The sequence below is a fragment of the Octopus bimaculoides genome, chromosome 30, assembly GCF_046866305.1.
Source record: "Octopus bimaculoides isolate indiv1 chromosome 30, ASM4686630v1, whole genome shotgun sequence".
Classification (NCBI taxonomy): domain Eukaryota; kingdom Metazoa; phylum Mollusca; class Cephalopoda; order Octopoda; family Octopodidae; genus Octopus; species Octopus bimaculoides.
Genome location: NC_142957.1, coordinates 11,198,755 through 11,226,254, shown reverse-complemented (window position 1 = coordinate 11,226,254; position 27,500 = coordinate 11,198,755). Strand labels below are relative to the sequence as shown.

Here is a 27,500-nt window from a genome sequence, read left to right as displayed (position 1 = left end):
GTTGACTGAACACTATTCAATTTTTTTTCTCCCAATTTTTTTTTCTCCGTGTTTTTCTCCTTGTCTCCGTATTCTTTCTGTTGAAGAGCGTAGCTCGAAACGTCAAAGACTTTCCGTATTCCCGAGCGTCATACTAATATATACTTTTGTTATTTACACCACCTGTCCTCGTCTGTTGTTATTTTTTGTATATTCTCCCACATATATATATATATATATATATATATATACAACGGGCTTCTTTCAGTTTCCATCTACCAAATCTACTCACGAGGCTTTGGTCGGCCCGAGGCTATAGCAGAAGACAGTTGTCCAAGGTGCCACGCAGTGGGACTGAACCCGGAACCATGTGGTTGGTAAGCAAGCTACTTACCACACAGCCACTCCTGCGCCCATATATATATATATATATATACACACACACACACATACATACATATATTTCTAACTTCCGGTCAGTCATTGTTATGATCGGCCATTATTATGATTGACCGTTGACTGAACACTATTCAATTTTTTTTCTCCCAATTTTTTTTTTCTCCCAATTTTTTTTTCTCCGTGTTTTTCTCCTTGTCTCCGTATTCTTTCTGTTGAAGAGCGTAGCTCGAAACGTCAAAGACTTTCCGTATTCCCGAGCGTCATACTAATATATACTTTTGTTATTTACACCACCTGTCCTCGTCTGTTGTTATTTTTTGTATATTCTCCCACATATATATATATATATATATATATATATATACAACGGGCTTCTTTCAGTTTCCATCTACCAAATCTACTCACGAGGCTTTGGTCGGCCCGAGGCTATAGCAGAAGACAGTTGTCCAAGGTGCCACGCAGTGGGACTGAACCCGGAACCATGTGGTTGGTAAGCAAGCTACTTACCACACAGCCACTCCTGCGCCCATATATATATATATATATATATATATACACACACACACACACATACATACATATATATATATATACATATACAAATATACAAACACACACACGTACACAGCATTCAGCTCCTCTGCCACTGGAAGCAAAAACTAATTAAATCTACAAGACATACTGACCCAAATATATAAATACACACAGAACATATGGAGATAATCTGATACGAGAGAGAGAGACTTTGGATGTAGACAGCGACTGGGCCCCCGTATGTGTATACACATACACACAACCACATGTACATACTTATGAAACCTGAGTGTATACATCTAAGTTGTATATATGCATGTGTGTATGTGTATATACATATATTAGTGTTTGTTTTATGTTCACTTATAATAAAAAAAACATTTCATATTACGATGATGGATTACTCTATACCAGTAGTCATTCCCAACATTTTCACAGTCGTTCCCAGCCCTTTTAGCTAGATGAGTTATCCCACAGACCCCCTTTTAATATGCTCATCCTTATATATATATGTGTGTGTGTGTGTGTGTGTGTGTGTGTGTATATATATACATGTGTATAGATATATATATATGTATAATAATATTAGAGACAAAATCCAAAATTACAGGTAAAAACTCAATTAAAATCAATTTATAAAAAATTAAAATTAAATTGAACTTTACAGAGTAAAATATATTATCCTCCATTTTCTAATTGTTACATAAATTTTGGGTAAAACCTCCACTTTTACCCGCTCCCATTGATTGCACCTAGGATAGCACTAGTGTAGCAATAATTGGGTACCCTCCCAGCAGTATACTGGATAGATACTATCCCTTAGTGGGTTGAACCCCCAACCCCTAACTCTCTCACGTATAAATAAATATATACAATTAAACTCTGGGAGAGGCATTATGTCGGTAATAAACACACGCACTGGTTCAGTCCTTTATTAATTTATATTAATAAAGTGCGTGTGTTTATTACCGGCATAATGCCTCTCCCAAGGTTTAATTGTATTTCTTTCAACACACGTATCCACATCAAGAATCTTGCACACAAAATACACATACGAAATAAATATATAGTTTTAGGGAAAAGAACCAAGGTTCATGAACTCATTGATGAATTATTAATTTTTCTATATGTGACTGGATTTTCATCGATGACTTCATGAAACTTGGTTCTTTTCCCTAAAACTATTTATTTATATATATATATACTCTTTTTTTACTTGTTTCAGTCATTTGACTGTGGCCATGCTGGAGCACCACCTTTAGTCGAGCAAATCGACCCCCAGGACTTATTCTTTGGAAGCCTAGTACTTATTCTATCGATCTCTTTTGCCGAACCGCTAAGTTACGGGGACGTAAACACACCAGCATCGGTTGTCAAGCGATTTTCGGGGGACAAACACAGACACGCAAACATATACACAGACATACATATATATACATATATACGACAGGCTTCTTTCAGTTTCCGTCTACCAAATCCACTCACAAGGCTTTGGTCGGCCTGAGGCTATAGTAGAAGACACTTACCCAAGGTGCCATGCATTGGGACTGAACCCAGAACCATGTGGTTGGTAAGCAAGTTACTTACCACATAGCCACTCCTGCGCCTATATATATATATATATATATATATATATATATATATGTATACATAATACAAAATGGGACAAGAATGCAAAACATCCAGACAGTTAGGTGATACAAGAAAGGGACAAAACATACAGATAGACGATAGAAAGAAAACACGGACAGGTCATTGTCCGTGTCTTCTTTGTATCGTCTATATATATATGTATATATAGGAGTGGCTGTGTAGTATGTAGCTTGCTTACCAAACCACATGGTTCCGGGTTCAGTCCCACTGCATGGCACCTTGAGCAAGTGTCTTCTACTATAGCCTCAGGCCGACCAAAGCCTTGTGAGTGGATTTGGTAGACGAAAACTGAAAGAAACCAGCCTAGTGTATGTGTGTGTGTTTGTGTTTGCGTCTGTCCCCCCCCCACCACCACCACTGCTTGACAACCAGTGTTGGTGTGTTTATGTTCCTGTGATTGACTTAGCAGCACAGCAAAAGAAACTGATAGAATATGCACCCAGACTTAAGAAGAAAAAATAAGTCCTGGGGTTAAATTGTTTTACTAAAAAGCCTTATAGGTGATGGTCACATGTAAAAGATAAGAGGTGTGTGTGTGTGTGTGTGTGTGTGTGTGTGTGAAGCACGTGAGATGTCTGAAGTCTCATGAACTGTACCCAATGTCCTTCCTCCGAGACCAGGTGATTCGATGTGTATAGTTGCGTGAAAGAGGTCACAAGTTGATTTGGGCTCTGAAGAGACAAATGGCAATTTGCAGGGATCATACCTCATGAAAGTGGTCCTATCGATCCAGTGTTGTGTGTGTGTGTGTGTGTGTGTGTGTGTGTGTGTGTGTGTGTGTGTGTGTGTGTGTGTGTGTGTGTGTGTGTGTGTGTGTGTGTGTGTGTGTATTTTGGGGGGGTTTCTTGTCGATCCATTTGTACCTAAATTGCAGTGATTGTGAATTATTTACTTAGAAACATACACCCACACATCTGAATAACAGATGGGATGGTCACAGCTGTAAATACTTCTGATCATTGATCTGCTGGACATGGGGGTTAAGCAACAACCACAAGGATTGACACGTCAGATAATGTAATCCTAGATACACTATGTCTGAATGAAAGACAGGATGGTTACAGAGGGATCAGCTTTCATCATTGGTCCGTTGGATCGTTGTATTAGGACTGACCTGGGGCTAAACAACAAGGAAGGACACATTAGATTATGTAATCCTAGATACACTATGTCTGGATAAAAGACAGGATGGTCATAGCTGGAACATCTTTGATCATAGGTCAGCTGGATCAGGACAGACCTAGGGCTAAACAAGGAAAGACACATTAGATAATGTAGTCCTAGATACACAATGTCCGAATAAAAGACCATAGCAGGGACATCTTTGATCATTGGTCTAACTGGATCTAGAGTGACCTGGGGCTAAACAACAAGGAAGGACACATTAGATAATGTAGTCCTAGATACACTATGCCTGAATAAAAGACAGGATGGTCACAGCTGGAACATCTTTGATCATAGGTCTGCCTGGATGAGGCTGACCTGGGGCTAAACAACAAGAACAAGGAACGTCACATAAAATAATGTAGTCCTAGATACACTATGCCGGAATAAAAGACAGGATGGTCACAGCTGGGAACATTTTTGATCATAGGTCTGCCTGGATCAGGATTAACCTGGGGTTAAACAGCAACAAGGAAGGACACATTAGATAATGTAGTCCTAGATACACTATGTTTGAATAAAAGACAAGATGGTCACGGTTGGAACATCTTTGATCATAGGTCTGCCTGGATGAGGCTGACCTGGGGCTAAACAACAAGAACAAGGAAGGACACATTAGATAATGTAGTCCTAGATACACTATGGCGGAATAAAAGACAGGATGGTCACATTTGGAACATCTTTGATCATAGGTCTGCTGGATCAGGACTGACCTGGGGTTAAACAACAAGAACAAGGAAGGACACATTAGATAATGTAGTCCTAGATACACTATGTTTGAATAAAAGACCATATCTGGAACATCTTTGATCATTAGTCTAACTGGATCTAGAGTGAGCTGGGGCTAAACAATAAGGTGGGACACATTAGATAATGTAGTCCTAGATACACTATGTTTGAATAAAAGACCATATCTGGAACATCTTTGATCATTAGTCTAACTGGATCTAGAGTGAGCTGGGGCTAAACAATAAGGTGGGACACATTAGATAATGTAGTCCTAGATACACTGTACCTGAATACAGGATGGCCATAGCTGGAACGACTTTGATTACAAGCCTGACCTGGGGATATAAACCACAACAAATCATCGTCATCATTTAGCATGTGTTGTCCATGCTGGCATGGGTTGGACAGTTTGACCAAAGCTGGTAAGGCTGGAGAGCTACACCAGGCTCCAGTCTGATTTGGCTTGGTTTCTATAGCTGGAGGCCCTTCCTAACACCAACCATTTTACAGTGTGTACTGTCTATTGGAGGCACATGGCCTAGAGGGTTGCACCAGCACTCGTGATCAAGGGATCACCGGTTTGAATCTCAAACCAGGTGATGTGTGTGCTTATGAGCGAAACACCTGAGCTCCACGTGACTCTGGCAGAAAGTAATAGCGAACTTCTGTCCATTTTTTGCCACAACTTTCTTTCACTCTTTCGTCCTACATCTAGTAGCTCACCTGCGAAGGGTCAGCGTCCTATCCAGGTGGGGAACCTATTTGCCAATGAAACCGAGAAACCAACCCTTATGAGCCAGGCATAGTTCGAGAAGGAACAAACAACAACACTGTCTCGTCGTCGTCATTTAACGTCCGCTTCCCATGCTAGCATGGGTTGGACGATTTGACTGAGGACTGGTGAAACCAGATGGCTACACCAGGCTCCAATCTGATTTGGCAGAGTTTCTACAGCTGGATGCCCTTCCTAACGCCAACCACTCTGTCTATTATATATAAATCCTCCTCCTCCTCATCATCATCATCATTTAACAGGTGTTGTCCATGCTGGCATGGGTTGGACAGTTTGACCAAAGCTAGCAAGCAGGAGAACTGCATTAGGCTCCAGTCTGATTTGGCTTGGTTTCTATAGCTGAATGCCCTTCCTAACACCAAACACCCAGCTGAGTGCCTTTTACATGGAATTGGCCTTTGTGCTATTACACGGTGCTAGCACAGGGCTTTCGCAGGTCAATCCTCTTCAGCACGAGAAGTGACCTTAACACTTCTGCTGTGGAGGACGGGGCCTTCTTGAGTACAGGAAGGCACCAGATATCTCAGTCTGACGGATTCATTTCAGTTTCTCTCTTCAGAATCCTTGCAAGGCTTTGGCCAGCCAGACGTGACAGCAGATGACACTCGATCAAGGTGCTGAACAGTGGGATTGAAACCAGAACCACGTGGATGCAAAGCAAACCTCCAACCGCACAGCCATGATTGCACGTATGTCAGAAGTTCAAGAAATGCCATAAAAAATTCTGTCCGACATGTTAACGATTCTACCAGCTGGCCACCCTCATAATGCTTTCTACTAAGGGCAAAAGGCCTGAAGTTTTAGGGGGGGGGGGAGATCTGTTGGTTATATCGAACCCAGTGCTCGACTGGTACTTATTTTAACAACCCTGAAAGGATGAAAGGCAAAGTCGACCCCTGGTGGCCACAGAAACCAAACCAAAACAGACTATGGAATATGGTGCGACCCCTGGCCTTGCCAGTTCTTATCAAGCCGTCCAACCCATGCTAGCATGGAAAATAGACATCTGATGATGATAATGGTGAATATTATTAAGGCAATGAGCTGGTATGAAATAAAGGGGGACGTTACAAGGACAGTTTATAATTTGTGGGGCTGGGGAATTATGTAAAAGATGAGGGGAAGAGGTTTATAATTTAATTCTTTTGTTTTTTTTTTAATTGTTTCAGTCGTTTGACTGACTGTAGCCCTGCTGGATCACCACCTCAAGGGGTTCCAATTGAAGAAATCGATCCCAGGACTTACTCTTTGTAAGCCTAGTACTTATCCTATCAGTCCCTTTTGCTGAACCGCTAAGTTACAGGAATGTAAACACACCAGCATCGGTTGTTAAGCAATGGTGTGTGGGGACAAACGCAGAGAGTAACTATGGAACATAGTCGCACCATCTTCCATAGTCAATAACAACGAACCTGTTCAGATTGAAAGGTAAAGTTGTTGACCTTGGCAGAGAGCAGAAACGAATACTGCATAATAATCACTGGCATCGTTACTTGAATCGTTAGCACATCAAACAAAATGCTCAGCAGCATTTCTTCTGGCTCCTTTACGTTCCGAGTTCAAATTCCACTGAGGTCGACTTTACTTTTCATCCTTCCAGGGTCAATGTGATCAACTTCACCCTCCCATCAGAAACTGTTGACCCTCAGTCAAAATTTAACACTATTATCGTTATTGAGTGAGAGAGCAATGCATGCCATCAAAGTGACACTGGGGTACAAATATACGAAGCCCAGTATACCCATCATGACTACCCGTCTGATAAGGGTACACCAGGCACATGCATCACAACCATATATGCGCAACATGGTGATCCCATATCAAAATAAACAGCACATGACCTTGCAGGTGGGGCCCAGTTAGAATTTTCTTCAGGTCGAGTAGCCCATCCCACTCAAAAGGTCCCTGAATAAGGTTCGTTTAAGGATGTTGAGCAAAACACCCATGTTTCCAAAGGTGAATTATCCAAACCCCAAAGAATTCCTCTCAACACATGGCTAGGATGCTCCCCAACTACTTCTGCTCCTGATCAGAGATGCACATATCGTCAGCCAGTAAGGGACATGCTCAACTGGTTAAGGTCAAACAACTGACAAGTAAATCTGTGGTATTGAGCAGAATATTTGCTGTAGGCCATCTTTTATGCCAAGACAAAACAATGTACATGATAACACTTCCAATCAGTTAAGATCAGAAGCCATGAGAGCCATTGCCTGGTACTGCATCAGGGCATTAGCAAATCTGTGGTATTGAGCAGAATATTTGCTGTAGGCCATCTTTTATACCAAGACAAAACAACGTACATGATAACACCATCCCACTGCCATTGCACATACACACACACACATAGAGGCTTTGTGCCTATAATAGAAAGGATTACTATTGTTATTATTACTATTATTGAAGGTGGTGAACTGGCAGAATCATTAGCACACCAGGCAAAATGCTTAGCGGTATTTGATCTGTTGCTACGTTCTGAGTTCAAATTCTGCCAAGGTCGACTTTGCCTTTCATCCTTTCGAGGTTGATAAATTAAGTACCAGTCAAATTCTGGGGTTGATGTAATCAACTAGTCCTCTCCCCCCAAAACTTCAGGCCTTGTGCCTATAATAGAAAGGATTATTATTATTCCGTTTATATATTTGTTTTGCAAGATTTTTGATGTGAAATCGTGTGTTAAAACAGATGTTGTTGTACTTGGGGACGGTCATATTGCCAGTTTAGCCAATAAAAACACACGCACTGTATATTTGGTGTTAATTTGCTTCAGCTTTATATTACATTACATTACGTTAATCCTATTTCGGCCAGAGTTCTTTCGTCACACTTCTGTGACCTCATCAGTGGTCCTTTGCTTTCTTCTTTCTTATGTGTGTCCCACCTTGCTAACTATCTATCTATCATTATTATTATTATTATTATAGACATCGCACAGTATACAATATCGTGAGGTTGTAGATTGAAGATACTGTGTCTACCAGGAGTTTGTACTGTTTGTCAAGTAATAACAAGGACCTCAGACAGGCAGTACTTTACGCAATATGCGTGCAGTTCCAAATAATACTCTTTACTCTTTTACTTGTTTCAGTCATTTGACTGCGGCCATGCTGGGGCACCACCTTTTTAGTCGAATAAAAACGACCCCAGGACTTATTCTATCGATCTCTTTTGCCGAACCACTAAGTTACGGGGATGTAAACACACCAGCATCGGTTGTCAAGCGATGTTGGGGGGACAAACACAGACACACAAACACAGACATACGACAGGCTTCTTTCAGTTTCCGTCTACCAAATCCACTCACAGGGCTTTGGTCTGCCCGAGGCTATAGTAGAAGACGCTTGCCCAAGGTGCCACGCAGTGGGAATGAATCCGGAACCGTGTGGTTGGTAAGCGAGCTACTTACCACACAGCCACTCCTGCGCCTGCCAACTTTTGCAATACATCTAGATTGTAGGGTACCTCTAAGGTTTCCAGATGTTTTTTTCAGATTTGGTAGCAATGAACCCAATGTTCCAATGGCAATAGTAATAACCTTTATGCTTGACTCTCATAGCTGCCACATCTTAGAGATATCAAATATCAGGTGTCCATATTTATCGACCTTTTATTATTATTATTATTATTATTATTATTATTATTATTATTATTATTATTATTAAGTCGGTGAAGTGGTAGACTTGAGAGCACGCTAGGTGAAATGCTTAACAGCATTTCATCCATCTTTACGTTCTGAATTCAGATTCTGTTGAGGCCGACTTTGCCTTTCATCTTTTGGGCATTGATTAAAATAAGCACTAGTTGAGTACGGTTGGAGGTTGGGGTCAGTATAATAGACTTACCCCGCTCCCCAAAATTTCAGGCCCTATGCCTTTAGTAGAAAGGATCATCATCATTATTATTGTTGTTATTATTATTATTATTATTATTTATCAAACTGATGAGAAATCTGGACAAAAATGCTAAGCCAGTATTTTAGCCATCTTTACGACCGAAGATCAAATTCCGCCGAGGTCAACTCGGCCTTCCAATCCCTCCAGGGTCGATAAAACAAGATACCAGCCAAGTGCTACAGTCGATGTAAGAGTAAAACCCCTTCCTCCTAAAATCAAAAAAAAAAACAAAAAAACTACTGGCCATGTTTGTCGAACAAATTGCTGAACAGCATTTCTTACGATTCTTAAACGTTCTGAGTTCAAAGTCTGCCGAGGACGATTTTGTCCCTTTCGTCCTTTCCGGGTCGACAAAATAAAGTACCAGTCGAGCGATCGGGGCGATGTAATCGATCTGCACCCCCCACTCTACTCAAAATTTCAGGCTTTGCACCAAAATTAAAAAGGATCCTTATTATTATTATTATTATTATTATTTCTTTGCCACAGAGACATCGATGACAGTTTTAAAATGTGTAATGCCGATTGTGGGGCGGGTTTTCTTCAAAAAAGATCAGGAGACAGAAAGGGAGAAAGGATGAATAATGCGATCAAAAAGTACACGTTTATAACAACCAGAGTTTCTAATATTAATTAATAATTAAAGATAGATTATTGTTTTTTTTTTAACAGGAGCCTAGATCTATGCCTTGTACCCTGTCCCCTGATCGTATCCCCTATTTCCATTGACATATATACCTCAAAGGACGGAACCGGTAGCTGAAAGTTAGACATACACACATATACACATACCTCTATCTGCATTCGATCACACGCACACACATATACACGCCTTTGTATACACAAGCCGTTGTATATATTTATATATATATACATATACGTATAAATATCTAGAGAAAGAAGGACTTTACCATTCTCAGGCTTCGTATATAATCTGTGACATTCTTTCAGGATATTCTCGTTCACCGTCTGGCTTGTAATATTGGCGACATTGCCAGAATTTCTCGTATTAATCTTGCCCGACATAACTAGATACTTGCTGCTGCTGCTGCTGCTGTTAATATCACATACGACATTACACACGGTTCTTCTCCCCCACTCTCTCGTTCGCTATTACTCTTTCACCTACTTCACCTCTCTTCCTCGCTAATACACTTTCAGTTCCTTTTCCTTCTCTCACTCGCTATTACCCTTTCACTCATTCACTCCCTCCCTCTTTCCCTCTATCACATGCTCTTACGCTTTCTTTCACTTCCTCTTCCTTCTCTGACTCGCTATTACTCTTTCACCCACTTCACCTCTCTTCCTCGCTAATACACTTTCAGTTTCTCCCTTTCTCTCACTCGCTATAACCCTTTCACTCCCTCCCTCCTTCCCTCTATCACATGCTCTTACGCTTTCTTTCATCACTCCCTCTTCCTTCTCTAACTCGCTATTACTCTTTCACCCACTTCCCCTCTCTTGCTCGCTAATACACTTTCAGTTCCTCCCCTTCTCTCACTCACTATTACTCTTTCACGCATTCACTCTCTCTCTCTTTCCCTCTATCACATACTCTTACGCTTTCTTTCATAACTCGCTATTACTCTTTCACCCATTTAACCTCCCTTCCTTGCTAATACAACCTCTTCTACTTATTATAACCTTTTCAATCCCTCCCTCTTTTCCTCTCTCACTTGCTATTACGCTTTCACCCACTTCACCTCTCTTACTTGCTAACCACTTTCCGTTCCTCCCCTTCTCTAACTCGCAATTACTTCTCCCTCTCTTACTAGCTTCTACACTTTCAATATCTCCCTTTCCTCCTTCCTATATTACTTTCCATTCTCAGTCATTCACTCTGACGCTTTCTCCTACTTCCTCTTCTCACTCCCCCTCCGCTAATACCCTTTCTAAGACTTCCTCTCATGCTGTTTCTTACTCATTCTTACTCTGTTACACACTCACACCCCACCTCTTTCATTTCACTCACTCTATCTCCTCTCTCTCATTCATCTACGCTTACATCTCCCCCCTTTCTTACTTGGTATATACTTACTGACTCCCTTTCCCTCCTTCTTAGACCCTTGAATCCAAGTATGGTTCTTTCTCTTCCCCCCCACTTCATATCTATCTGCACTTCTTTCTCTCGTCTCCCTCTTTCTTTCCCCCTCGCTAATAGTTGTATCTACTCCCCCTTTTTATCTGCTGTGCTAAGGTGTATTTCTCTTCCTCCTCCCCTTCTCTATCCGTTGTAATTATTTGTATTTCTCTCTTTCTCTTTCTTTCCCCCTCTATTAGTTGTATCTACTTTCTCTCCACGCCCCCTTTGTATCTCTTTTACCTAAGCGTAATTTTCCTCTCTCTACTACCCTCATCTATCAGCTGTGTCTATATATTCCTTCCTTTTCCTTCTCTCTCTCTCTCTGTCCCCTCTCTATCAGTTCTAGTAAATTTTCTCATGCCTTCCCTCTCTACTGCAATTAACTATTTCTGTCTCTCCTCCCCTTCTCTATTTTAGCTATTTACCTCCCTTACCCTCTCCCTCTCTGTTATGCGTTCATGTGACTCTCAGTTTCTTTCTCCTCTCACTCTAACCCTCTAACTGGTTTCTCTCGCCTCCTCCTCTCCAACGTTTGTAGATATGTGCTTCTCTCCTCTCACTCTGTTTATCATAACACTGTGCCTTCTCCTCCTCCACCTCTGTTTTATATAAATGCGTATTTCTTTCTTTAACCCCCCACTTCCCTCTTTCTCTCTTTCTGCTACGTGAATCTTTTCTCTCTCTCCCCTTCCCTCCCTCTTTCTAGTATTCCATCTCTCTCTCACTTCTACCTACGTTCCCCCACTCTCTCTATGTGTGTCTATATCATTTTTTACTCTCCCTCTATTTGACATTCTCATTCTTTCTTTCTATCTAATGCTAGTCTCTATTTTCCCTTTCCTCTCTCCTTCGATCCATGTTTATATCTATTCTCTTTCCCCCCCCTCTTCTTTTCATACTTTCTCACACATTACCTCTTACTCTTCCTCTATTTCTCTCTTCTTAAATTCCCACTCTGCCTTTCTCCCTTTTACACATCTTCTTTCTAAGTCTATCCCTCTCTACATACTTACCTCTCTCTATATTAGTACCTTCATCTCTTTCACACTCACCCTTTCGATGCCTCTATGTATCTTTTTATCTACCCGTCTCTCTCTCTGTTTAATTTATTAAAGAAAATGGAAATAGGAGGCTGGAAAGGATAACAAACATTATCCAACGGGCGGATAGCCAAATGCCAAAAAACCATTCTTTCTCAGCAAGATTTCCAATCCTCCAAGACATAATTCTCCATCCGAACCTCTTTCTGATCAGAACTGTATGTCCGGTTTAAAGTAGTGGGATATTTTTTTAAAACCGGTTCTATATATTTTTATTTTTCATATTAAAGTATAAAGTTCATATATAATTATTGATTATAATCGAGTTTTCAAAAAAAAAAAATTCGAATTTCCCAGATTTATTGAAATAATTAAAAATGTGCCGAACAGGGCATAATACTTTTAGCCAATGAGTTGACAAGAAAATAGTTTCCTCTTCATTCAACATGTGTGTGTGTGTGTGTGTGTGTGTGTGAAGAGAAAGAAAGGTTGATACGTAGATAGATAGAGAGAGAGAGAGAGGGAGAGAGAGAGAGAGAGATGTAAGAGTATATACATAAGCTCTTGTTTCCGTTTCTCTGGCTGCTAATTATTTTGTTTTTTAAATAACGAAGTACATGTAAATTTAGACAGAACGAGAAGTAAATAAATATTATCCAATCAGTTGGGAGACAGGCATTGGTTCCGTCTTCAGTGCGAAACAGACGGAAGTCGTAATGTTTTTAATTCAACATGGCTTCCCTAGTGGCTGACTACAGTGGAAGTAGCGATGACGAGTTCGAATCCGATCCACGTAACAGGTAACCCTCGATGTCTTTAGCTTGCCTTTACAACCCGACACCACAGATGCCGCCTCTTGAAATATGGAAACCGTTTCGACTGTTAATGTTTGTTAATGAATCATTTTTCTGTTTTAAACCCTAAATTTGATCTTATCCCTCACTTCCTGAATGTCGACGAGTGGCCTCTGCGTGTTCCTCCGAATGTTTACGTTCTGAGGTCAACTTTGCATTGCATTCGTTCAGAGTCAATAAAATGAAGTATTTATCAAATCGCTAGGATCGATTGCCTCAACTAAAAGTTCCTCCCCCTTTAAAAATTACTGATTTTTCTACCTAAATTAAAAATGATAATTATTATATTAATTATTAGTTTGGTTCCACGGAAGGGACAGTAACCCCCTTGGTTTTCTAACTTCACTCGGTTTCTGTAGGAATTATGTCTTTTACGTTCGACACCTGATCAGAGGTGATGAAGGGCACGAAAACCGAATTGAAGATGACGAGATAGGCTTTTTTTTTTTTTTCGCCGACTTCTCTGATGAAGTAACGATATAGTCGACATGTTTGCGTAGTGCCGCTGCTTCTCTGCACGGAGAGGTTGCGAGAAACTCCAGTACTGCGGACATGTGGCTAGAATGGTGCAGGAAAGAACCACAAGACGGATTCTTCAAACTGACACGACATAGCAGGAGAACTAGGTAGGGGTAGAGCAAAAACGAGACGGTAGGATAATATGTATAATCTCTGGAGTGGAGGCGCAATGGCCCAGTGGTTAGGGCAGCGGACTCGTGGTCATAGGATCGCGGTTTCGATTCCCAGACCGGGCGTTGTGAGTGTTTACTGAGCGAAAACACCTAAAAGCTCCACGAGGCTTACCGGCAGGGGATGCTGGTGGCGAACCCTGCTGTACTCTTTCACTACAACTTTCTCTCATTCTTACTTCCTGTCTCTGTTGTGCCTGTAATTCAAAGGGTCAGCCTTGTCACTCTGTGTCACGCTGAATCTCCCCCGAGAACTACGTTAAGTGGCTTCACTCTTCGTACTTTAACTCTGTTACCATAGCAACAGTCTTGATCACTTTTTTGATTAGGCTTCATACTCAATGCACTCAGAAGTTGATGTTAAAGACCATCTTGTCCGCTCTTGTCAGCATCATTTTCCATTGTTTTTCATCATTATCGGGCATGGCTGTGTGGTTAGGAAGCTTGCTTCCCAGCTGCATGGTTTCGGGTTCAGTCCCACCGCGTGGCACCTTGGGCAAGTGTCTTCTGCTATAACCCCGGGCTGACCGAAGCCTTGTGATTGAATTTGGTAGGCGGAAGTTACTGCCGCATGTGTATACGTCTGTGTATGTGCTTGTGCCTCTCTCTGAAAGAGAAAGAGAGGGGGATTTCTGTTGAGATGCTCTGTGTTTCTTTCAGTTGATTTTTAAAATGACAAAGAATTTAGTAAAATAACTTAGTTATCATTCAGCTAGTGTTAGGAAAATAAGGCTTTGGTCAGCTCAAGGCTATAGTAGAAAACATTTGCGAAGATGCCACACAGTGAGACTGAACCCAGAACCATGTGGTTGGGAAGCAAACATATTTTAACTGAACTTTTTTAGAATTATCTCTCTTGCCTCTCTTGTTTTTACTTGTTAGTTACTCCTTTTTGTATTTTTTCTTATTGTTTTATATGGATTTTTTTCTTTTTCTTTTCTTTATTTTTTTTTTGTAGCGACGAAAATCAAGGGAAGAATTTGCTGGTTACAAACGAAGAAGAATCTAGTTCGGAAGAAAACGAAATCCAGAAGTCCAACCGGAACCAGTCGCAAATTCGGAGTTCGGAGAATTCACAGGACGAACAACTGCCGAACCCTTTCAGCTCAAACTCGAACCTCCCGACTCCGTACCTGGAATCAAAACCAGCCAGCGGTTCCCACTTGGTCTTCTCGAATCCGTTCAAAGAGGAACAAACACGGAAGGACTTCATTCTGGAGCAACACGTGAAGATGACCGAAAAACCCAAGAGTTCAACGTCCAAGAAACAGATCTGCTGGAAGTTCCGGCAAGGGAAATGCAGATTCAGCAAGAACTGCAAGTTCTCACACGACATCGATAACCATATAGAGAGCCCTTTGGTGAAGGGCAACCAGAACGCTAACGCCGAAGTTCCCGTGCCGAAACAGTATTCAGGTGATGTACTGGTCAAGGGTCAGGTGTCGCAGGTTTTGAATCCAAACGGTCCCGACGAGGATGATTATATGAATATGAATAACCGGCGAAAGAAGCGATCTGGAGTCTCGGAAGGTCTAGTTCCTCCCAAAAAGGCTATGGTGATGCTTAATAAAATACAGGCCCAGGAACGGCCGTGGACTGTGAAAAGGTAGAAGCATACCAAACCCCCTAACAGCTCTCTGTTTTTGTTCTCTGCACCCTTCTCTCTCCCCCCCTTTTTCTTTTTTTTTTGTCTCTTCCTTCTTTACCCCATATTGAGAATCAACTGGTAAAGTCCTCATACCAAAGCACTACTTTGATAATGTGCTGCTCCAAGGAAGGGCATCACAAGTATTTGAACCAAATGTCCCAGATGAGGACAGTTCTCCCCTTTTTCTTCTGTCTATTTTCTCTTCTTTACCCCCATATTGAGAATAAACTAGTGAAAATGTAATCAGGGCCTGAAGTCCTCATACCAAAGCAATATTCTGCTCCAGGGAGGGGCATCACAAGTATTTGAACCAAATGTCCCAGATGAGGACAGCCATATGGAACATGGAAAACAAGAAAATGATTTAGGTTTTGGGCAGTTTAATGCTTATACGAAAACTCAAGTCCAAGAACAGCCATGGACTGTGTAAAAGTAGACATACCTGACCTCACAAAACTCTGTGTATTTACCCTTTTTCTTCTGTTTGTCTCTTCCTTCTTTACCCCATATTGAGAATCAACTAGTAAAAATGTAATCGGAACCTGAAGTCCTCCTACCAAAGCAGTACTCTGATCATGTGCTGCTCACAGAAGCCCTGCAAGTATTTGAACCAAATGTCCCAGATGAGGACAGCTATATGAACATGGAAAACAGACAGCAAAAAAATTATTGGGATTCTGGGCAGTTCTGTGCCTCTATGGAAATGCTAAAGGAAACCCAAGAAGAGTCGTGACTGTGAAAAGGTAAACTTACCTACCTGACCCCAAAAGCCTGTCTGTTTTTTTTTTCTCTCTCTCTCTCTCCTCTTTTTCTGTATCTGTCTTCTCTTCTTTACCCCTTATTGAGAATCAGTAAGAAATAATCTAAGGTCCTCTTACGAAAGCAGTACTCTAATGATGTGCTGCTCACAGAAGCATTGCAAATATTTGAACCAAATGTCCCAGATGAAACACAGCTATATGGACATGAAAAACAGAAAGAAAAAAAATGGTTGGGGTTTTACTTAAGAAAATCCAGGCCCAAGAACAGCAGCAACTGTGAATAGGTAAACCTACCTGATCCCTCTCCCCTTTTTCCTCTTCTTTATCCTATATTAAGAATTGGTTAGTAAGAAATAATCTGAAATCCTCATACAAAAGCAATATTCTGATGATGTGCTGCTCGCAGGAGAGGCATCTCAAATACTTGAGCCAGACGTCCCAGATGAGGACAGCTACATGAACATGAAAATCAGACAGGGAAAAATGGTTGAGATTTTAGGCTGTAGTGCGTCTATGGAAATACCTAAGAAAATTTAAGCCATGAACTGTGAAAAGCTAAATCTATCTGATCCCTAAAAGCTCTCTGTGTTTTTATTTTTCTCTCCTTTTTTTCCGTATCTCTTTCCTCTTCTCTACCCCATGTTGAGAATCGGGTAGTCAGAAAAAATCTGAAATCCTCATACAGAAGCAATATTCTGATGATGAGCTGCTCGCAGGTAAGGCATCTCAGATACTTGAGCCAGACGTCCCAGATGAGGACAGCTACATGAACATGAAAATCAGACAGGGAAAAATGGTTGAGATTTTAGGCTGTAGTGCGTCTATGGAAATACCTAAGAAAATTTAAGCCATGAACTGTGAAAAGCTAAATCTACCTGATCCCTAAAAGCTCTCTGTGTTTTTATTTTTCTCTCCTTTTTTTCCGTATCTCTTTCCTCTTCTCTACCCCATGTTGAGAATCGGGTAGTCAGAAAAAATCTGAAATCCTCATACAGAAGCAATATTCTGATGATGAGCTGCTCGCAGGTAAGGCATCTCAGATACTTGAGCCAAGCGGCATCTCAGATACTTGAGCCAAGCGGCATCTCAGATACTTGAGCCAAGCGTCCCAGACGAAGACAGCTGTATGGACATAGAAAACAGACGGGGGGGAAAAAATGATTGGGGATTTTAGGCAGTTTAGTGCCTACGGGAATACTTAAGAAAATTCAGGCCCCCACCCTACCCTACTTCACTTTCTCTTCTCCCTTCTCTCTCTCTCTCTCATTTCCTGCTTCTTTGCCCCACATTAAGAGTTCACTCGCTAAGAGTACTCAAAGCATCAAAGTCCTTGTGCTGAAAGAGGACCCAGGCAGTGCACTGCTCCAGGGCAAGGCATCGTAGGTATCAAACTGAAAATCCCAGGTGACCCTTTCTCCTTCCCTCTCTTTCTTTCTGCCTCTTCCCACTTATTCGTTCCTCTCCTCTTCACCCCTACCCTTCCTCTTCATTTGTAGAAAATTCCAGAAGCTATCAGTTAGTCGGTAACTAACTTATACTCAGGAGACAAGTAGTCTTTTTTTTAACTGGCTCAGGTCCAAACTCATATGGAACATATTAAAATTAATAATAATTATAATAATAATAATCCTTTCTACTATAAGCACAAGACCTGAAATTTCAGGGGAGGTGGTGATAGTCTCGATTACATCGACCCCAGTATGCATCTGGTACTTAATTTATTGAAACCCACCCCCCCCACCCCCTCCACCGAAAGGATGAAAGACAGAATCAACCTCAGTGGAATTTGTTGAAATCAGATGCCCTGCGTACTAATGATTCTGCCAGCACGCCACCTTAATAATAATAATAATAATAATAATAATAATAATAATAATAATAATAATAGAAATGGAGAAACTTTCAAAATACAAAGACCTGGAAATAGAGGTGACTCAAATGTGGAGTCTAAAAACAGAAACAATTCCTCTTATAATAGGCGTATTAGGTATGATTAAAAAAATATTCAGACAAATACATAACGAAAACACCAGGACTTACAAGTATATATATAACATACAGAAAACTGCACTACTGGGCACTGCACACATCCTATGCAAAACACTTTCAATACAGTAACCATAAGAGCATCACAGCAAACCACAGCACATACCCAAGGCACACAGAGCTGCGCTCGGTAGTGAAGTGAAAGCACGTTATAAAAATAAAACTACTGGACAATAATAATAATAATAATAATAATAATAATAATAATGGCTCTCATGACTTCTGATCTTAACTGATTGGAAATGGGCTACAGCAAATATTCTGCTTAATACCACAGATTTGCTTGACCTTAACCAGTTGAGCATGTCCCTTGGTGGCTGACGATATGTGCATCTCTGATCATGAGCAGAAGTAGTGGGGGAGCATCATAGCCATGTGTTGAGAGGAATTCTTTGGGGGTTGGACAATTCACCTTTGGAAACATGGGTGTTCTGTTCAACATCCTTAAACAACCCTTATTTAGGGACATCTTGAGCGGGGTGGGCTAATCAACCTGAAGGAAATTCTAACTGGGCTCCACCCGCAAGGTCATGCGCTGTTTGAGGTCGATTTTGTTTGACTAAAACCTTCGAGCTTATGCTCCAGCACGGTCACAGTCCAATGATTAAAAAAAGTAAAAGATTAAAACATAAACAAAGTACAAAAAAATTATGGAAAAAAAGAAAAAGACAAACAGACTGATGGAAGGTTCTGATTTGACTGAGGTCCGTTCAGCCTTAATCCTAGGTCTGTCTTTGCAGTAATTCATTCTGATCCTCTGGAAGGACCTTAAAAAAAAAATGAAAAAGAAATTTTAAAATGACTACTCAGGGGAACTTTTTTTTACCTACACATTATTACATCGTCATTAATGATAAACTGTTAATTACTTTACAGAGGAAACAGTTAATGAAAAGCCATTAAAAAAAAAAAAAACTGAAGAAGACAAAATATTGTGCTGAGACAAAAGTTTTGCATTATTTTGGTAATTTAACTGTTTTATTCATCAAGTTACGACAAAAACAGCCCAGCATTCAAAGTAGAGGCCATTGTGTTGCACCGTCTGAAACCATTTCTCTGTCAGTTCTTTGATCCCGTGGTGATACTAGTTCTTTGTTCTTTGAGGGGAAGAACTCCTTCACTGAAGCTTCTACCTCCGAAGTGTCAGGGGCACAGGAAGTGATCCATGGATCAGAACAAGTGATGATCCGAGGGAGCTAGGTCCGGACTATCTTCTGGGTGTGGCATCACTTCGATGCTCCATTTTATTGTGTTAAGTCAAAAGGTTTGCAATGTTTTGCTAAATTATCTGTTTTATTCATCATTTTACAACAAACGCAGCCCCAGCTTTCAAAGTAGAGGCCATTGTGTTGGACCGTCTGAAGGCACCTTCCTGTCAGTTCTTTGACCCCATGAGGATATCAGTTCTTGTCCTTTGAGGCAATGAACCCCTTCATTGAAAAGTCATGAGCACACGAAGCGAGGCATAGATCAGAGCAAGTAATAACCCAGAGGTGCTGGGTCCGGACTATTTGGTGGGTGTGGCATCAGTTCAATCCCCTCAAATTCCTGCAGTTTATTCCAGGTCATTCAAGCAGTGTGAGGCCTTGCAATGCCTTGGTGCTAAAGAGCCCACTTTCTATTAGCACCATTCGAGCATGGCCATTGCCAGTACCGTGCGGGTGACACGTAAAAGCACCCACTACACTCTCGGAGTGGTTGGAGTTAGGAAGGGCATCCAGCTGTAGAAACTCTGCCAGATCAGATTGGAGGCTGGTGTTGCCATCCGGTTTCACCAGTCCTCAGTCAAATCGTCCAACCCATGCTAGCATGGAAAGCGGACGTTAAACGATGATGATGATGATGATATATATATATATATATATACACTCTCAGAGTGGTTGGTGTTAGGAAGGGCATCCAGCTGTAGAAACTCTGCCAGATCAGATTGGAGCCTGGTGTAGCCAACTGGTTTCACCAGTCCTCAGTCAAATCGTCCAACCCATGCTAGCATGGAAAGCGGACCTTAAACGATGATGATGATGGACAAGAACTGATAGGCGGTGAGCTGGCAGAAATGTTAGCACACCGGGCGAAATGCCTAACGGTATTTCGTCTGTCTTTATGTTCTGAGTTCAAATTCCACCGAGGTCGACTTTGCCTTTCATCCTTTCGGGGTCGATAAATTAAGTACCAGTTACACACTGGGGGTCGATATAATCGACTTAATCCCTTTGTTTGTCCCCTCTATGTTTAGCCCCTTGTGGGCAATAAAAAAAAAAAAAGAACTGATATCGTCATGGGATCAAAGAACTGACAGTAAGATGGCTTCAGACGGTCCAACATGATGACCTCCACTTTGAATTCTAAGCTGCTTTTGTTGTAAATTGATCAAAAAAAGAAATAAGTTACATAATATTGCAAAAATTTTTCGCTCAACACATTATTAAAAAAGAATGAAATTCAGACTATTATTGTTGCTCGTTCATTTTTCTCTTTCTTTCATTCTCTCTCATTCTTTGAACCTTAATCTCTTTTAATCCATTTCGTTAAGTGTCCTTAAGTTTAAATAATTCTATTTAAGAAAACAAAATTAAAATATTTGAATTTTTAAAAAAATAAACACACGCAATCAACAATTGAAATTATTTTTTTTTTTTTTTTTTCCTTTTTATTAATTTTTAATTTATTAATTAAATTTTTGAAGAAAAAAAAAACAATGAAAAGTGTTTGTGTTATCTTTCGTTTTTTGAAATTTTAAAACGACTACATCCAAATAAAATGGCCTTAGGGCTCAGTTCCACTACACAGCATCCTCTTCTACCATAGCCCTGGGCTGAACAAAACTATTCCATCCAGTTTGGTCGGTGGAACCTGCATGTAAGCCTGTTGTATATATGTTTGTGTGTTTGTCTCCTTCACTTCATGTGATAGCTGTAAATGAGTCTCACTGTCATACAAGCAGTGTCGTTAATTTCAAAACTTTTGTCATGAACATGTCTGGACTGGCACTCCGTCGCTTATGACGTCGAGGGTTCCAGTTGGTCCGATCAACGGAACAGCCTGCTTGTGAAATTAATGTGCAAGTGGCTGAGCACTCCACAGACACATGTACCCTTAACGTAGTTCTCGGGGTATATTCAGCGTGACACAGAGTGTGACAAGGCTGACCTCTTTGAATTATAGGCACAACAGAAACAGGAAGTAAGAGTGAGAGAAAGTTGTGGTGGAAGAGTACAGCAGGGTTCCGCCACCATCCCCTGTGGAGCTTTTAGGTGATTTCGCTCAATAAACACTCAACGCCCTGTCTGGGAATCGAAACCGCGATCCTATGACTCTGCTGCCCTAACCACTGGGCCATTGCGCCTCCACAAACATGTCTGGACATAGTGGAAATATTATCTTGCTTGGAAAAAGGTGCAGATTAACAACAGCAAGGGCATCGAGCTGTAGAACAATCTAAATCTGCTTCAACCGATTACATCTGACCCATGCCAGCATGGAAAAGTGGATGCTAAATGATGATGAGGATAATTATATATAAAAGTCTCCCTAAGCCAGTTGTTTTTGGAAAACAACCAGAAAATTTAACAAAAACATGAAAAATTTTACAAAATGATCCCTTGGACATTGACTGTTGAGGAATTAGCTATGAATTTTGTGTGTTATGGTTTTGTCAAACTTTTCATGTTTTTGTTGAATTTTGCGGTTTTGTTTCTTTTTTAATCTTATATATATATATATATATATATAATCGTGATGGCACCTGTACCAGTGGAGCACTAAGAGCACCGTCTGAGTGCGATCGTTGCCAGAGCAGCTGTCTGACTTCCATGCCAGTAGCACGTAAATAGCACCAACGTCGCCTTCCTGACACTTGTGCCAGTGGCACGTGAAAAGACATTCGAGCGAGATTATTGCCAGTGCCGATGGACTGGCTCCTGTGCAGGTGACACGTAAAATACACCATTTCGAACATGGCCATTGCCAGTACCCCTTGACTGGCCTTCGTGCCGGTGGCACGTAAAAGCACCCACTACATTCTTGGAGTAGTTGGCATTAGGAAGGGCATCCAGCTGTAGAAACTCTGCCAAATCAGATTGGAGCCTGGTGTAGCCATCTGGTTCACCAGTCCTCAGTCAAATCGTCCAACCCATGCTAGCATGGAAAGCAGACGTTAAACGATGATGATATATATAAGTTAGGATTGTTTAACCATTTGAGCGATAGGCTAGAAGTGTTTAAGCAACTAAGGGATAGTTAAATCCGAAGGCACTCCTGGAGATTACTTGTGTGGGTACCGTCTTTGTTAGAAGGTATCCAGAGGCAGGTAATTTATTGTTTAAACCGCAGTTTATAATTATAATTAAGTGGAGAATGGAGAAACAAACACAGGAAGAAGCAGGTCGATTGCGCTAGTTAGCCATTAATTTAATCAATTATGTAATATATATATATATGTATATACATATATACAAAGTATGGAGGTTTAGTTCACAGGTAATCTAAACGATTAGGTACGTTAGGTAAGTGCTGTAATGGATTATTAGGACTCCAAGGTTATAGCTGGAACGGTTGTTATGAAACCATTGCAGATTTCCGATGCAGTGGATATATAATTGTTAAAGAGGACAACAAACATTAAGGCAAGGCAAACATTTCAAGTCTTATACATTATTATTATTATTGGAAAAAATTCAAAGACTTTGTATATATATATATAGATATTGATATATATGTGTGTGTGTCATCATCATCATCATCAACATCGTTTAACGTCCGCTTTCCATGATAGCATGGGTTGGACGATTTGACTGAGGACTGGTGAAACCTGAGATATATATATGTGTATATACATATATATATGTGTATATATATGTATATACATATATATATGTATATACCTATATATGTATATATATATATATGTGTGTGTGTGTGTATATATATACGTGGCTGTGTAGTAAGAAGCTTGCTTGCCAACCACATGGTTCTGGGTTCAGTCCCACAGTGTGACACCTTGGGCAAGTGTCTTCTACTATAGCCTCAGGCTGACCAAAGCCTTGTAGACAGAAACTGGAAGAAGCCCATCTTTCTGGCACTTGTACCCGCGGCATGTCTAAGGACTTTCGAGCGAGATCGTTGCCAGTGCCCCTGGATTGGCTCTTGTAGGGGAGGCACATAAAATACACCATTTTGAGCGTGGCCATTGCCAGTACCGCCTGACTGACCTTCGTAGGATTTTCGAGCGAGATCGTTGCCAGTGCCCCTGGACTGGCTCTTGTGCGGGTGGCACATAAAATACACTAGTTTGAGCGTGGCCGTTGCCAGTAGCGCCTGACTGGCCTTCGTAGGATTTTCGAGCGAGATCGTTGCCAGTGCCCCTGGACTGGCTCTTGTGCGGGTGGCACATAAAATACACCATTTTGAGCATGGCCGTTGCCAGTACCGCCTGATTGGCCTTCGTAGGATTTTCGAGCGAGATCGTTGCCAGTGCCCCTGGACTGGCTCTTGTGCGGGTGGCACATAAAATACACCATTTTGAGCATGGCCGTTGCCAGTACCGCCTGACTGGCCTTCGTAGGATTTTTGAGCGAGATCGTTGCCAGTGCCCCTAGACGTTAAACGACGATGATGATGATGATGATATATATATATATATATATATATATATATATATATATATATATATATATATACGGGCCTATACATGAGCCGCCACTAACCAGGACTAACAAGTACATATAACATACAGAAAATAGCACAACCAAGCACCGCACACATCCTATATAAAAACACTTTCAATACAGCAAAAATAAGAGCACCACAGCACATACCCAAGGCACACAGAGCTGCACTCGGTAGTGAAGTGAAAGCACGTTATAATAATAAGACTACTGAATGATATAAATAAAGCTTGAAGAGAAGAACATATAATGCATGTAGTTATTTGACAAACAGAGAATTAAAAAATGACCATCCCATAAAATATATACTTATATACCTTGCTGATGCACAATGTTGTTGGGAAGCAAGCTTCTACGCCACAAAACCACGGCTGTACACAGAACCATGGCTTGTGTCAATAATAAACAAAGGAGGGGAGATAACTCCCGTTGTACTGTTAACCGTGGAGGCGCAATGGCCCATTGGTTAGGGCAGCGGACTCGCGGTCATAGGATCGCGTTTTCGATTCCTAGACCGGGCATTGTGAGTGTTTATTGAGCGAAAACGCCTAAAAAAAGCTCCACGAGACTCCGGCAGGGGATGGTGGCGAACCCTGCTGTACTCTTTCACCACAACTTTCTCTCATTCTTACTTCCTGTTTCTGTTGTGCCTGTAATTCAAAGGGTCAGCCTTGTCACACTGTGTCACGCTGAATGTCCCCGAGAACTACGTTAAGGGTACACATGTATGTGGAGTGCTCAGCCACAGTGTCAACAAGAATACACACACGCACACACGTATATATATGTATTAATAAATCACAGGGTAGCAAAAAAATTTTATTTACTACCAGTGGTCTAGCGAGAAGAAAAAATTAGTCAATAGACTATATTTTTATTCATTTAAAATACAGCGATACCTATAATTGGACATCTAAACCGCCAGAAAGAGCAGCATTATATATATATATATATATATATATATATATATATATATATATATATATATATATATATATATATATATATATATATATATATATATGTATATGTGTGTGTGTGTGTGTGTGTGTGTGTATATACAATTAAACCTTGGGAGAGGCATTATGCCGGTAATAAACACACGCACTGGTTCAGTCCTTTATTAATTTATATAGTTTTTTTGTTAAATTATTTCATTGCACTCTTGCAATCTCTTCAGGAACTTGTCTCTCCACTTCCATTTATTTTGAATGTATGATCTGGCGTTGTTTCGAAACTGTTCGGTATGAGCATGTGAGTGTGTGCAAGCTCATATGTGTGCACGCTCATATGTGTGCGTGTGTTTATTACCGGCATAATGCCTCTCCCAAGGTTTAATTGTATTTCTTTCAACACACGTATCCACATCAAGAATCTTGCACACGAAATATATATATATATATATATATATATATACAGAGAGAGAGAGTGAGAGAGAGAGAGAGAGAGAGAGAGAGAGAGAGAGAGAGAGAGAGAGAGAGAGAGAGAGAGAGAGAGAGAGAGAGAGAAACACATACAGACGTGTTTATATATGTGGTGCGTGTGTGCACGCTGGTGTGAAATAATTCAAAATTATGTCGTTTCAAGGGAGGTAACTCTCAAAGTATAAAATGGCCAGCAATGTCTGTCTTGTAAGACAGATAGGCAGGCAGATATGTACGAAAGAAAAGAGAGAGAGAGAGAGAGAGAGAGAGAGAGAGAGAGAGAGGCAGACAGATAGACAGACAGATAGACAGACAGTGAACAGTAAAAAATACTTTCCATTCTTATATTTTTATCATTTAGTGATCCTATGTTCTTAAATCTTAATTGCTTTAACTAATAGGTGTAGGAGTGGCTGTGTGGTAAGTAGCTTGCTTACGAACCACATGGTTCGGGGTTCAGTCCCACTGCGGGGCACCTTGGGCAAGTGTCTCCTACTATAAGCCTCGGGCCGACCAACGCCTTGTGAGTGGATTTGGTAGGCGGAAACTGAAAGAAGCCTGTCGTATATATGTATATATGCATATGTATGTGTGTGTATGTGTTTGTGTGTCTGTGTTTGTCCCCCCAAGCATCGCCTGGCAACCGATGCTGGTGTGTTTACGTCCCCGTAACTTAGCGGTTCGGCAAAAAGAGAACCGATAGAATAAGTACTAGGCTTCCAAAAAGAATAAGTCCTGGGGTCGATTTGCTTGACTAAAAAGGCGGTGCTCCAGCATGGCCGCAGTCAACTGACTGAAACAAGTAAAAGAGTAAAAGAGTAATAGTGAGAGAAGCAGTATTAATAATTAATAGCAGCCAAAGCAGTATTAATTACCAGAAAGTGATCTTAATCTCTGGAAGAACCTCACATATGGACTCGTGCTGCATAAAAGCATTCGTAATTATATCATTGAGACATAAACCATCTTCTATAGCCACTGAAACTGTAAGATCAAGTGATTTCACCCTGCTCTGGGTTCTACAGTGGAGTGCAATGGCCCAATGGTTAGGGCAGCGGACTCGTGGTCATAGGATAGCGGTTTCGATTCCCAGACCGGGCGTTATGGGTGTTTATTGAGCGAAAGCACCTAAAAGCTCCACGAGCCTCCGGCAGGGGGATGGTGACGAACCCTGCTGTACTCTTTCACCACAACTTTTTCTTAAAAAAAAAGTACTGCAGTTGATTCGTTTGAGTAAAAATTCTTCAAGGTGGTGCTCCAGCATGACCACAGTCTGATTACTGAAACAAGTAAAAGATATAATAAAGAAAAGAAATTGCAAAAACCAGAAAACAAAAGGAAAAAAAAACTGAACCAAAATCTATTTGATTGATTTATTGATTTCAAACATCACCCCTCTTGGAGTCATACATGTATACATGCAAGATTTATTCTTTGAAATTTGGTAAAACAAGACTAAAGAGGAAACGGTAAACAAGAAACAAAATACTGCTGGGAAAAACGTGACAAAAATTTGTTAAAAATGGCAGCCACCATTTTGAACCAAAGTTTTCTTGGTTCGTTAGTGACCTTCACCCAGTGCCAGCATTTCTTTAAAGAAGAAATTAAGTTAGAAAAAATTGGAAACGACAAAGGTAACAAAATATTAAAAAATTAAACTGAAAAATAATTGAAAGAAAAAATATAAACAAATATAAGATGGAAAATAATTTTGGAAAAAATATAAACAAATGTAAGATGGAAAATAATTTTGGAAAAAAGTGAAAAAGTAAAAAAATTCCTACTTGTATCAAATGGAAGCTAGATTAAAGATTGTCCCATGTCTCGTGGGCACATACACACACCTAGCTTTACTATCGCTACAAACTCTGGTTCTTGTGAGCTTCTAAATATTGTAACTAGATTGAATGTGTTACTGTTTATCTGGTATTGTTGAACACCATACTATCATATTATATATATACATATATATATATATATATATATCATCATCATCATCATCATCATCGTTTAACGTCCGCTTTCCATGCTAGCATGGGTTGGACGATTTGACTGAGGACTGGTGAAACCGGATGGCAACACCAGGCTCCAGTCTAATTTGGCAGAGTTTCTACAGCTGGATGCCCTTCCTAACGCCAACCACTC

The 27,500-nt window shown here is 40.7% G+C and overlaps 2 protein-coding genes across 3 annotated transcripts in view; one reads left to right on the top strand and one right to left on the bottom strand.

The window, feature by feature from the left end:
* Window positions 1-10,263, bottom strand: part of LOC106875774 (sarcalumenin) — a 171,646-nt gene extending 161,383 nt beyond the window's left edge. Inside the window, exon 1 of the mRNA XM_089345793.1 lies at window positions 10,056-10,263. Coding sequence (XP_089201919.1) covers window positions 10,056-10,170 — 115 coding nt within the window. The 5' untranslated portion in view covers window positions 10,171-10,263. The remainder of the gene's footprint in view (window positions 1-10,055) is intronic.
* A 2,516-nt stretch (window positions 10,264-12,779) lies between these two features.
* Window positions 12,780-20,961, top strand: LOC149130203 (uncharacterized). 2 transcript variants are annotated; one of them, XM_089345796.1, is made up of 2 exons: window positions 12,780-13,067; window positions 14,769-20,961. In XM_089345796.1, exons 1-2 carry the CDS (start codon window positions 13,000-13,002, stop codon window positions 15,418-15,420), a joined length of 720 nt encoding a protein of 239 aa, XP_089201922.1. In that variant the 5' UTR covers window positions 12,780-12,999; the 3' UTR covers window positions 15,421-20,961. The 2 variants fall into 2 exon arrangements, with proteins under 2 accessions (XP_089201922.1, XP_089201921.1); XM_089345795.1 differs by having other exon boundaries at window positions 13,015-13,154.
* The last annotated feature ends 6,539 nt before the right edge of the window (window positions 20,962-27,500 follow it).

Coding starts and splice junctions, on each gene's coding strand:
- LOC149130203 (XM_089345795.1), top strand. CDS start 13,078: ATGTCTTTAGCTTGCCTTTACAACCCGACACCACAGATGCCGCCTCTT. Junction 13,155..14,768: donor AAACCGTTTCGACTGTTAAT/GTTTGTTAATGA, acceptor TTTTTTTTGTAG/CGACGAAAATCAAGGGAAGA.